The sequence below is a fragment of the Etheostoma cragini genome, chromosome 7, assembly GCF_013103735.1.
Source record: "Etheostoma cragini isolate CJK2018 chromosome 7, CSU_Ecrag_1.0, whole genome shotgun sequence".
Classification (NCBI taxonomy): Eukaryota; Metazoa; Chordata; class Actinopteri; order Perciformes; family Percidae; genus Etheostoma; species Etheostoma cragini.
In genome coordinates this window covers 22,141,703-22,155,152 of record NC_048413.1, presented here as the reverse complement: position 1 = coordinate 22,155,152, position 13,450 = coordinate 22,141,703, and the positions used below count along the sequence as shown (strand labels likewise).

General features: G+C 40.2%; 1 protein-coding gene across 2 annotated transcripts in view; it reads left to right on the top strand.

Annotated features, from left to right (window-relative positions):
• The window catches only part of mtor (mechanistic target of rapamycin kinase), an 84,627-nt gene that overhangs the window by 45,142 nt on the left and 26,035 nt on the right, over nt 1-13,450 (top strand). For both annotated transcript variants that reach the window (XM_034875994.1, XM_034875993.1), the window contains exons 29-32: nt 6,468-6,543; nt 10,063-10,202; nt 12,006-12,106; nt 12,689-12,804. In XM_034875994.1, the coding sequence (XP_034731885.1) occupies nt 6,468-6,543; nt 10,063-10,202; nt 12,006-12,106; nt 12,689-12,804 (433 nt within the window). The remainder of the gene's footprint in view (nt 1-6,467; nt 6,544-10,062; nt 10,203-12,005; nt 12,107-12,688; nt 12,805-13,450) is intronic.

Here is a 13,450-nt window from a genome sequence, read left to right as displayed (position 1 = left end):
TATACCTGGACCTTGGGACTTCTAAAACCAACTGATTTGAAGACCGCAATGACCGGTTGTGTTCCCGCACAGTTAAAACTTCAGACAAGTACTCTGGGGCAAGACCATTTAAAGCTTTAAAAACAAAAAATAAAATCTTAAAATCTATTCTAAAACGCACTGGGAGCCAATGCAGGGTGTAGAGAACGGGAGTGATGTGTGCACGTCTAGGTGTATTTGTTAAAAAGCGAGCAGCAGCATTTTGAACAAGTTGAAGACGTGAGATGGAGGTCTGATTCAGACCAACATAGAGGGCATTGCAGTAGTCCAACCTTGAACTGATAAAAGCATGAATGGCCTTTTCTATGTCGTGCCTGCTCAGAAAGGGCTTAACTTTAGCCAGCAGGCGAAGCTGGAAAAAGCTCATTTGAACAAGGCTTGTTCGAGATGAACTGCGCCCCGCCTGTAAAGTGGACGAGAGCAGGCGGAAGTAGCCGAGGGCGGGGACAAAAAGCTGCGGTAAAGTCGGACAGTTTCCAGACATTTTCAGAGGCCTTCAGGCTGAACAGGAAGTGACAAAAACACTGTGGTGCAATTCCGATTTGATAAAATATAATCAGACCCACACATCAGCTTGCACAAAGTTTCTAGTTGTTTTAATTATTATTATGTTTACAGAGTAGCTCTCAAAATGTTCTACATGAAATCTGTTGCTGATTTTTATTAACAGACTGTAGATGATCAGTGATCTGAACAGGTTTAGTCTCTGACTTCTTAACATCACTATCAGCCACACGAGTGTTCTGTAAAGAATAAGCCTTTAAATCAGACAAATGGCAATTAAAATCCATCAGATTCCAAAAAAAAAACTTTTGTGAACCAATCAGCTGAGAAGCCGGCGTTTCCCAGCATGCTCTGGGTCCGCCTGGCTCTTGCAGTTGGTGAAAAGCAACTGCGCTGCCTGCGTCTCAGAACTGCGGCCACCTTGCTCTCGTGAGATTATTGTTGCCCACGTGTGCATGACGTCAGAACAAGTCGGGATCAAGTCGGACACAAATGTAACCGGCATGCAAAGGGTGCCGATCGCAGGTGATCGATTCTGCGCAGACCTGGCTCATCTCACACGAGCCTACTGTCAGGTCTCAGCTTTCCAAAGGGGTCCGTGCATGCTATAAACTCTGCAGGGCGGCCAAACTTTTGCAGACGCCATTTTTTTTTTCCTATTATTTTGATGAATATAAAATCTAACTTTTTGTGACATATTATACAAATGTCTGATCTTTTGTTTGATGCCTTTTGGAGATTTTTCCATCTTTTCTTGGCTGCTTTATGCACATTATACAACTTTTTACCTGGGGTGCCCAAACTTTCTAGCCACATTGTAGAATGCAAAATTTGAATTTTATACATTTTAAAAGTTGAAACAGCACTGGTATTGGTATCGTCACTGGTGTCAGCATTCTGTCAGTACTTCGAATTTGTGTACTGGAGTGGTATCAGGAGAGAATCGGCAGGATTGGTTCTCCATAGTTGTATTAAGTCTTTCTTGGGACACATTAGCACGTGACTAGCAACACAGAGCTTTGAGTCCCTGAAGGCAGCAAATGCTTTTTGAAAGTTATTTTCAACGGTCAGATTTTGTTCTGTTTTTAACTATGGACAAGACAGCTCCTGTTGTGTTTTTTTGTTATTTTACCTGTCATCATGCAGGCCTGTACCAGCAGCTCCCTAAGCTTTTGCATGACCACTTGCTGTGCCATGTCATCACATTTTGTGGCCTTCACCTTCAAAACCTTTTACCTTTACACTCTGTCAAACCAGATTTCTGACATATATCCTCAAATATCCTTCATCAACTTTTGCCTGCTGTCCTCAGGAACTCCACTGCATACCAGCTCTTTTCAAATGCTACATTTTACAGATGTATTTGCTGTGGCTGCACATGGGTTTTGCAATTGATGAAATATAATAGACTTGTGGTTCATATGAGTGTTTCCAGATGTGGTGTCGTTACGGGTGAGTGGAGGGTGTACAAACAGGAATTGTTGTGTCTTGACAGATGACTCATCATTTGTGAAACAAGCGTGACAAACGTCAATAGGTGCATTTACTTTTCACAATAAACACCTTGCTGAAAGAGTAAACATATATTCTACATTGCCAATATGTACATTACCAAAAAAAAACCAAATCTCACTCATCCCCGGAGAAAACAGGGCCCAAACAGACCCAGAAATATATATTACCTGTGAGACATGGCATCAATTTGACAGGTGATTGCTATTAACAAGTTAACGTTAATTTACAATTTAATACTATCACCGGCCCTTTTTAAGATTCACATTGATGACCTGTCGGACCAGCTAAGACAGTGAAAAACAGGATGTATTATTGGTAACATGCTAGTGAACCGTCTCATGTATGCTGATGACTTGGCTGCTCTCCTTGCAGTGCAGGGTTTTGGGAGTTGTTGAATATTTGTTCGGATTATGGTGTTAAATTTGATGTGAAATATAATGCCACTAAGTTTGGTTATGTGAAAGAGGGTACAGACCTTATTTTTCCATCTTTCCATCTGGCAGGGCAAGTATTGGGGTCACATCTTAACAGATCTAATGGTCAGATGATGACATGTATAGGCAGCGTCGCATGTTGCCAGGAATTTCTCTCTCTCTAGTGTTCTGATACTGTCAAGATAAACCGCTTTAAAGCATATTGTACTGCTTTTTATAGTGCCCCCTTGTGGGTCATGTTTAAAAAGGCAAGCTTCATTAAGCAGTTGGTCGCTTACAATGATTGCTTGTGCATTCTACTCAGAAAACCAAGGTGGTGTTGTGCCAGTGAATTGTTCTGTCAAGTAGGAGTTATTACATTCTCTGCTTTACTGAGGAATCTGATGTATAAATGTATTGGTTGCCTGAATTCTTCTTGTAACTCTGTCATTTCACAACTGATTGACCTGAGATTCAGTGCTTTGCGATACCAGATTACTGGTATAGCTGTCTTTTTTCATTGGTTTCTGTTCTTGTGTATCTGTCTTTTTTTTATGCATCATGAGTTGAAAAATAAAGGCCATCTATCTATCTATCTATCTATCGATCTATCGATCTATCGATCTGTCTATCTATGGCTGCTATTGCTAGCATTGCTAATTTACTGACTGACCTGTGTTTTTACCATCTGAGCACGGGCACTCGCTCGCACATGTCATTTGGTACCACCTTGTAGCCGCAGATGGAATTCAAATACACACTAACAGCACTTCTATCATGCCTGATTTCCACTTAGGTAATACACATAATGGCAAACAGACCCGGGACCCACTGTAATACAAACTCCAGTTCCAATAAAGTTGGGACATTGTGTAAAATGTACAGAATACAATGGTTTAAAAATCTTTTCCAACCTATATTCAATTGAATACACTACAAAGACAATTTGTTTTTTGTTCAAACTGATAAACTTAAAAAAAAAGTGGTGCTATTATTCACTCATTTTGAATTTAATTCCTTCAACACATTCTGAAAAACCTTGGACAGGAGCAACAAAAGACTGGGAAAGTTGAGGAATGCTTAAAATACCTGTTTGGAACATTCCACAGGTGAACAAGTTAATTGGTCATGATTGAGGTATTAAAGGAGCATCCCTAAAAGGCTCAGTCATTCACAAGCAAGGATGGGGGAAGGTTCACCACATTGTGAACAACTGCGCAAGCAAGTAGTCCAATAGTTTAAAGGTCTGATGGCATGAAAATTTCATTTTATGAGTTTTTTTAACAATATGAGTTTCCCCAGCCTGCCTATGGTCCCCCAGTGACTAGAAAAGGCAATAGGTGTAAACCGAGCCCTGGGTATCCTGCTCTGCCTTTGAGAAAATAAAAACTCCACCATGCAAAGCAAAAGCAACATATCAACAACAGGGCCTTCATGTGGGGAGGGCCCAAAAATATGCTAGAATGAATAGCTCTGGATGTGGGCAGTGGGCCCAAAGAAAATGCCTCTCTACAGGGCCAAGAATGTTGTTCTACGCCCCTGCCCTGGGCAAAAGAGGAAAACGACAATGCAGATTGTTGTCAGCACTAAGTTCAAAAGCCAGCTTCTGTGATGGTATGGGGTGTGTTAGTGCCCATGGTATCGGTAAGTTGCACATCTGTGAAGGCACCATTAATCTTGAAGGGTACATACAGTGGTGTTTGAAAGTTTGGGCACCCCAGAAAATTTGTATTAATGAGCATAAAGAAGCCAAGAAAAGATTAACAAATCTCCAAAAATGCATCAAATGATGGATTAGACATTCATATAATATGTTACATAAAGTTAGATTTTATTTCCATCATTAAAATTTTCAAAATAACAGAAAATAAAAATATTGCGTCTGCAAAAGTCTGTAAAACTTTGTAAGCAGTTGTCTAGAAAACTGAAACTGAAAATAGTCGGAATTAAATCGGAATTGCACCACAGTGTTTTTGTCACTTCCTGTTCAGCCTGAAGGCCTCTGAAAACGGCTGGAAACTGTCTGACTTTACCGCAGCTTTTTGTCCCCGCCCTCGGCTACTTCCGCCTGCTCTCGTCCACTTTACAGGCGGGGCGCAGTTCATCTCGAACAAGCCTTGTTCATGGATTGTTCTGAATTATCGTCGGGAAAGACCAGGGGATATCAATTTTAAGGTTTTAAAAATCAAGACTCATCTGACCTTCCCCCAACAATCAGCACCATGGGTTCTTCTAAGCAGTTGTCCAGAAAACTGAAACTGAAAATAGTTGACGCTCACAAAGCAGGAGGCGGCTATAAGAAGATAGCAAAGCGTTTTCAGATTCCAATATCCTCTGTTCGGAATGTTATTAAGAAATGGCAATCATCAGGAACATTGGAAGTTAAAGCAAGATCTGGAAGAGCAAGAGAAATATCAGACAGAACAGCTCGCAGGATTGTGAGGAAAGCAAGTCAAAACCCACGTTTGACTGCACGATCCATCCAGTAAAGACCTGGCAGGCACTGGAGTTGTGCTAGACCATTCCACTATAAAGAGATACTTGTACAAACATGGTCTTCATAGAAGAGTCACCTGAAGAAAACCTCTTCTATGTCCTCACCACAAAAATTAGCGTTTGGAGTTTGCAAATGAACATGTAGACAAGCCTGATGCATAGTGAAAAACAAGTTCTGTGCAACGATGAGGTTAATATAGAACTTTTTGGCTGGAATGAGCAAAGGTACGTTTGTAGAAGAAAGGGCACAGAATTTCATGAAAATAACCTCTGTCCAACTGTTAAGCATGGGGGTGGTTCAATTATGCTTTGTGGTTGTATTGCAGCCGATGGCACAGGGAACATTTCACGAGTAGAAGGAAAAATTAAGATACCTCAAACAAGAATTGAAAGACTCTTGGCTGGCTACAATAAGTGTTTCCAAGCAGTGATACAGTACAAGATATTAACTCTGCAGGGTGCCCAAACTTTTGCAGATGCCATTTTTTTGTTTTCTATTATTTTGAAAGTGTAAATGATGGAAATAAAATCTTTACCTGGGGTGCCCAAACTTTCAAACCCCACTGTACAGGTTTTGGAGCAACATATGCTGCCATCAATGCGAAGCCTTTTTCAGGGGTGTCCCTCCCTGCCTATTTCAGAAAGACAATGCAATGCCATATTCTTCATGTGTTACAACAGTGTGGCTTCTTAGTAAAAAGTGTGGGTACTAGACTGGCCTGCCTGCATTCCAGACCTGTCTCCCATTGAAAATGTGTATATATTATAAAGTGCAAAATATGACAGTTGGACTGTTGAGCAACGGAAGTCGTACATCAAGGAAGAATTGGAAAGAATTTTATTTTTGTTTTACACAATGTCCCATATGCATTGGAATAGGGGTTGACCCAGTTGACCGCATAAACCGGGATCCTAACCTGTCCGTGTCCCAGGTCGGTACTTGGGTTTTACGGTTTGGGTAGACCCATGAAGACCTCTAGTCTCTGCACAACGGACGCCTACTGGTTGGTTTGCATCTGCATGGATCTGAGAAGGAAAGCCTAAACCTTCTAGTGCTGGCCGGTGAAGCCCTTCCCAGGTCAACTATTGAGTTAGCAACAACACAGATGTCAGTGCAAGGCAATTACATTACAAATTGTTGCACTGCAGAATCAATATTAGCTTTAGTAATGTCAAAATATGTCAAAAGTTTCTTTCCAGAATATGACACTTAGACGTTTTTACATACTATTAACATCTATGTGATTATCCACCTATGTAATCTCTCACGAGGAAGTGCAAATCTACTTTAATGTTTTGTAACTACTTCATTTGAAAATTGATGATTTATGATTTTCAGCTTGTACAGTAAGTTGGCTATTGTAGACCTTAACAAATGGCTTTTTTTAACAATGGTGAAAGCATATATATACTGTATATTGTCTACACATTGCAATGTTCCAAGTCTTGTGTTCAAATTGGTCTAAAAGCTGTTTTTTTGTTTTTTGTCATATCTTGAAGCATCAACAATAAACTGCAGCAGCCAGAAGCGGCATCTGGGGTCCTTGAGTACGCCATGAAGCATTTTGGAGAACTGGTGAGTGCTTTTTTCCCCCCCTAAACCTATGTTTCATTCAGACCGACAAAGGGACAAAAATCCTCTTCCAATCGTACCACCACAACTGCCCACCAGGGATGCTGCTGCAGAGGGCCTTTGTAAAAAACATTTTTCCACTCATACCTTTTAGCAATGGCCTTAACCAACTCCTATGACCTTTGCATTTGTTGATGCATTAACTGACTAAATACGTTCTTAATTAGCAACAGTGTGCTGTATTATATGTGGTCTCTTCTCTGCTTACACCTTCTTATCAGGATTCCATTTCCCCATATACACACAGGTTAACATGGATGAGGGCCATTTGAGACACATACTCCCAGAACATAAATATGCAGCATATGGAAAAACCATCTGTTAAGCTGATCAGTGGTCAATAGCAATCATCCAATCATCCAATGGACAGGATCTTTGGATTTTCTCTACACCTTTTGTTTGTCGCTGCTGTGTATTTCTTAATAACTACTTGGGACCTTTTGCCAGTGGTAAAAGGATATGTGTCATACTCAAAATACAAACCGTAACTAATACTGCAAGCAGCGTTGCATGAGTATACACACCCCTATGTTAAATTCCCCTAGAAGCAAGCAGATTTTTATTTTTAAAGGCCAGTTATTTCATGGATCAGGATACTATGCATCCTGATAAAGTTCCCTTTAGCATTTTTTTTTTGTGACATTTTTGTTGTTTTGACCAAGTTTTTGAAGCAATCTCCGACATTTGTTGTCACTTTTTGACGTTTTCTAACTTTTAATTCTTTCTCACTTTCTGTCACTATTTTCAGTTTTCTTGAATCTTTTTTTTCTTTTCTTAAAAGGCTAGGAAATTATAAAACACAAATTCAATGAAAACAGAGAACTGATCAGTTGTTTAACATGTGAGGAGAGTTGTATGGAACCATATACTTTTTTCTTTTTTACAATTTGGTTGAAGGAAACCCAAATTTCTGATTTAAAACTTTTTGAAATTGGGTCAAATTTTACAGGGGGGTAATTATTTTCTTTGGATGAACAACATGTACCTCCGGACAAATACTTATATTAAGTATGTTATAATTAACACATAAAATAATTTTAGCCAATTTATATTTTAGGGGTTTAGGATGCAAATGAGCGTAACTATATTACACATGACTGTATTGCAACTTAACATTTAAACAATCGACTCAACTAAAGCAAATTACCTTAAACACAACTAACTAAGATTAATTAAAGAAATACACAAACAACGTCCTGGTTTTAATCTCAACCCAAATGAGCCCCCAACTTGTTACAACCGGCTCACAGGCCACCACAGAAGAAGGACATGCTCAGCAACGTAACAATAACAAAGTGACATTTATCAAATAATGATGCAAACAAGAGCACAATGAGGTTCGATTGTCAGTATCAGTGATGAATGAAGATGCATGGATGTAATGGAGAATGTGAAGTGCATGTTGTCAGTAGTTAACATAGGAAAAACTCAAACAGAGAGAAAACATGTTGGTGCGCCGTCGGAAGAATGCGGCCGCCCGTTCTCGGGGCAGGTGGGGTTAAAGAGTCTGGGAGGAACGACCAGGTGATCACAGTCATCATCTCATTATTGCCTCGGCTACACCTGCAAGTTAACAAGACAAAGCACAGTACACATGTAGGACAGGCCCAGGGCCGGCACACCAACAAACATGACATCATTTTTGTAGCTAGTGTTTGTGTGTACGTAGTAGCTATATAGTTGTGAGGAATAGTTTCTATTTTCTCACATCGCCACAGGGTTTGCTCCCTTAGCCACTGTGCCGCCCTCCCGATTTAACCCACGTGGCTGTGGGGTTGCCTTCTTCCTCCTTCCCAGAGGTTGTGGTGGTTCTCACACCAACATCTTCTACCTGCACTGCTGTTGGGGTCTTCACTATTTATCCATAGCCGGTGCTATTTACCCATAACGGGGACAGTGGTTGACGGGCATCAGGGCGTTTCTACTCACCGATGGGCCTGCATGCCGCGTCTCTGAGGCCCATTGCTGCTCCGAGATCCTGTACAGCTTAGCCTGGAACCACAAAGGACCAGTTACCATGTGTGCCACGTGGAGGCTTACACACTCTGCTCCTCTTTCAGCCCCTGAAAACAAAGGGCTGCCCGGTGGCAGTAGCTGGAAGCAGAGATTGGCGAGCTGAAGCAACATATAGCATGTAGCATGCAGCATGTAGCATGTAGCACGCACTGACCACAAGCTCTACTAATCCCACACTATGTGCCTGTGTGTGCGCGCGCACCTGTATTGGATGACCCTGTATTGTAGAAATGTTTAATAGAAAAGCAACTGGTGTGGTTCCCACCTTTTTTTTTTAAACATGCAGTTCTTAAACCAGCACTGAAAAAGACCACTTTGGGTCCATCACAAAATTACAGGGCAATATCAAAACTATCTATAATGTCAAAAAAAATTGAAAAGCTTGTAGCAGAGCAACTTATTGCATTCCTTGAGAACCATGACTTTTTTGACAAATTTCAGTCAGGTTTACGCCATTACTTAAAGTTTCTTGTGACATTAGGATGTTAGCTGACTCAGGAAAACACACAGTTTTGGTCCTATTAGACCTGTCATTTGCCTTTGACTCCATTGAGCATACTTTTATGATCAAGAGACTTCACATTTTGGATAAAAGTTCTGGATCAGTTTAAAATGGTTTACTTCTGGTTTTTGTAAACAAGATCATGTCGGACACTACTGAGGAATGCCGTTTTATTCAATATTAAATAAATGCATAAATACATAAACAAATGAATAGATATGCCTTTGAAATACATCATGAAATAAATAAATGAGTAAAATAGTGAAATGTAAATAGTTTTATAAAAATGAATCAATTTGTTAAATAAATATATTAAAAGGTTATACTTTTAATTATTTTATAGTACTTTTTTTCATAAATCCACATTATTTCTGTGGACTTAATTCCCTCTCAATTAATTTCCAGATACCCTCTGGTACACATATGTAGCATGTAAAAACATACAAGAAAGCTCATTGGAGCCATACCCTAAACCCAAAAGGAAGTCCGCCATTTTTAATCGAAAGTTCAAAATTAGTGCAATTTTGCCCATTTCCTAATGTCGTACCTTAACAAACTCCCCCAAGAGATTTCTTCCGATCAACTTCAAATTTGGTCTGTGGAATCTTAAGATGTTAAAGATCAAAAACTTTTCGTCATATGGCGGGACGGTCATTTTGTGCGTTTCGCCATCAAAACAGGAAGTGGGTGTAACTGTTGAAATTTAGGTGTTTTTTATTCTGCGATGTCCTTGGAGCATCACTCCAAACAGTTAATTAAAAACTTACTTACTTTACTTTCAATGCTTTTTGCTAACACAAAAAAACTAATGTATTGTCTAATGTTCTAGATAACAAACTTTGTAATGAAACAGAGGTAATTCAGATTAATTGCTTGGTATGTTCTAGTGGTGTGCTTTGAGTTTCATGTATTTCACGCGTTTCCTTTCTGCTTGTAACTACTAGGAAATCCAAGCCACCTGGTATGAGAAGCTACATGAGTGGGAGGATGCCCTGGTAGCATACGACAAGAAGATTGACATGAACAAAGAAGATCCAGAGCTCATCCTGGGCAGAATGCGCTGCTTAGAGGCCCTTGGAGAATGGTATGACAGTTGTCCAGTTAGCTATCAATTTAATTTTTTTAAATAATTATATTATTGCCAATAATTTATTAATGATGGTTATTCTAAAGTGTTACTTATTTTCCTATATAAACACTCAAAACAATCAGTAATAATGTTTGCTGACCTGTATTCAATTTACGTTTCGAATCAGTTGGTTTTCTAAAAACATATTGCTGTGGGCTTTTTGTATTAAAGGTCCCATGGTATCAACATTTCATTTTATGAGGTTTTAAAATTTAATATGCGTTCCCCCAGCCTGCCTATGGTCCCCAGTGGGTAGAAATGGCAATAGGTATAAACCGAGCCCTGGGTATCTGCTGCCCACCTTCAAAGACCATTTTTTAAGGAAAGTCACAAGATCTCTGGGGGGTCGTCACAGAGCTCATAACGCTACGCAAATGTTAATTTGCTTATGTAACCTGCCTCCTTGTGCCATTGATGAATACAATGAGTCATTCCACACAAAAAAATATTCAATGGTTTTATTAAAAAAATATTCCAGCTGAAGAAAGGCTTTGTGTTTATGTTTGTGTGGGGCTGGGTAAGCCTGGGCAGTTGACCAGGGTCATTAGTTGTTAGTTAGTAGTTAGTAGTATGATGCTAATGTTACTTAAATACGCTGCACACCCAAACAGGTGTGAATTGAGAAGATAAAAAAATGACTGCATTCCATTTTGGTGAGCTGGGTCCTGGTATTGTTAATGCTAGCTCACTGTCATAGCTTGCTAAAATGCTAAAATAGAGTGAGGGAGATGTCAGTCAAGCACAGTTGGTGCAAGCTCACAGTCCTGAGGAGAGGTCTTACGACATGCTAAATGGATGTCTTTTTTTTAAATGTATTTTAGCAACTTCTCAAATGATATTCCTAAAATGTGAATAATAGTCTGCTGAGTCAAATTATAACTCAACCGTGTCCTTCCGCTGGACTCTCTGTTTGTCTGCTGTAGACAAACACACATACACCTAGTGTACTGGAGCTTTTTGTACATGTTGCTTTCATGTTATACAATAGCCAGGCAGCTGGAGAACGGCTTCACTTCAATGACCTCTATCCAAACCTTCCTCTCTTTTTATCTGTCTGTGCCTTCCTCCCTCTTTCTCTTTCTCAGTCTACTCTTGCTCCAGCTTCCTGCCTGTAAAACACATGCGACCGGTTTAATCTCGTCCAGGACAATGCAGCCCTGATTGTTGTTCATGAAGGATTAGTCTTGGTTAGATGCAGCTGGCCCTAACATGAGCATCCATCTTTTTGCTGGGATACTTGATTTTATCAGGACTGTTACTGGACGGTACACTGATTAAAGATCTTTAAGAATAAATTAAGAAATAAATAATGGCAGATGTAAAAGAAACCTGGTCTTCTTCTCATTCTTGGCTGGAAGAGCTTGGCAATTTTGGAGAAGGATTTCTTCAACTGTTGTTTCATGCTAGAAAAGAAAATGTTTTGTCTTGACATGTAAATATTATCATTAGAACGTAGACTTTAGAATATTCTTTTATCTCTTGAGGATAAAGACTAGACCAGTACTGGATAGCATCGCTTTAGACAATTATTTTCGTTATTCACTAGCGTCATATTCACGTCACCTAGTTGTGATTCTATACCTTTAGTACTGCCGTGTATACATAAGTACTCTGCACATGATTACCTGATTAGTTAATGAAACTGATGATCGCTGCAATCAGTTCCTGATTCACTGATGTCATTGCTGTGAACATTGGACTGAACAAATCAGGATCTGCTTTTCCCACCATCTGAAGCCTGTGATTTATATTTTCCAGGGGCCAGCTGCACCAGCAGTGCTGCGAGGAGTGGACACTGGTCAGCGAGGAAACCCAGGCCAAGATGGCGCGAATGGCGGCTGCTGCTGCCTGGGGTCTAGGTAACCACTAAAAAGACTTCCTGTCCTATATGAATGAAAAGTCTGCTTGGTTTTAAGAAAAGACTTGTGCACTGAGAATTTAGGCCATCCTTTGCCTGACTCAACAATGCAATCAAACTCAGCAGCAATAAAAACAGTAATGGCTCTTGCCAAGTCCCTCTCACATAACCGTATGAGAATGGTATCCAGTCATAACATTGACATATCGTAACGTGCAATGGTGGAGAAATGCAGGGACCACACTGCAGAAGCATCCTCTGAGGTTTGCGGTCTGGGGTTTTACTTTCTAAAGTCAGTCGTAAACTCAATCGAACCCAACTACCGTCTCTCTGAACATTCAAACCATCTTTTATTGTTATAGTTGGAAAGCAAAATGTTGAGGTTGCAATAATTGAAATCCTAGCAAGCTGAGGTGAAGTGTTGTTTAAACCAGCAGTGATGGGCTGCAAAACTTTAATCGGCCTCAGTCTTGCTAAGTAAGGTCTTAAGACATCCGCTAATTAGCCCTTTCAGTCATTATTAAATGCTTCCTGCTGAAACCAGTTTTTGTGCTTTTTCATAACTTGACTGTTGTTCCTCCAGGGCACTGGGACAGCATGGAGGAGTACACGTGTATGATCCCAAGAGACACACATGATGGGGCTTTTTACAGAGCAGTGCTAGCCCTGCATCAGGACCTATTCTCATTGGCCCAGCAGGTGGGTTACATTACCACTCACAAATACACCCAGTGGATAAGATTTCCCCCCATTTAATGTACATTAAAAGTCCATATTTTTAGAAAACATCTCATAAAGACAAGCCACATGGGAATTTGCTTACTCTCATGGTTTCTGGAATTTTCATTAGTCTTCATAGCAGGGTATAAATAGTTAAAATCATTGGAAATGATCTCTGTAAAGAAACATGAGCCTCCTTGGTGTGGAAATTTTGTGTAACTTTTGAAATTGTAAATCATTACAGCATTCAGCCTCAAACAAATACAGATCCAATTCCCTCTGCTTTGTGCCTGTCAACGAGGTCTGGTGGAGGTCAGGGTGCTGTTTTCCTCATTTGATGAAGGTTGGGATGTTGGATGAGCTCATGGCGCCTAGAGATGGATTTGTTTAAGCTGGATGCTAGCATGTCATATGGACACAGCGCCAGCGCTGACACCAGTAAACACCTGCTCCTCCAATTTCTCTGGACTCATCCTCCAAGTCCTCTTTTCACCACAAAGCCCGGGAGACCTGCTCTTTGTGCCCCTTCATTCCTCCACAGCCACCCTCCCGTCTCTAATTTGGAGATTAGATCCAGGTGTGGCCTATAGGTTTCTACATTAGCTAAAAAAGGGAAAGCAGACAT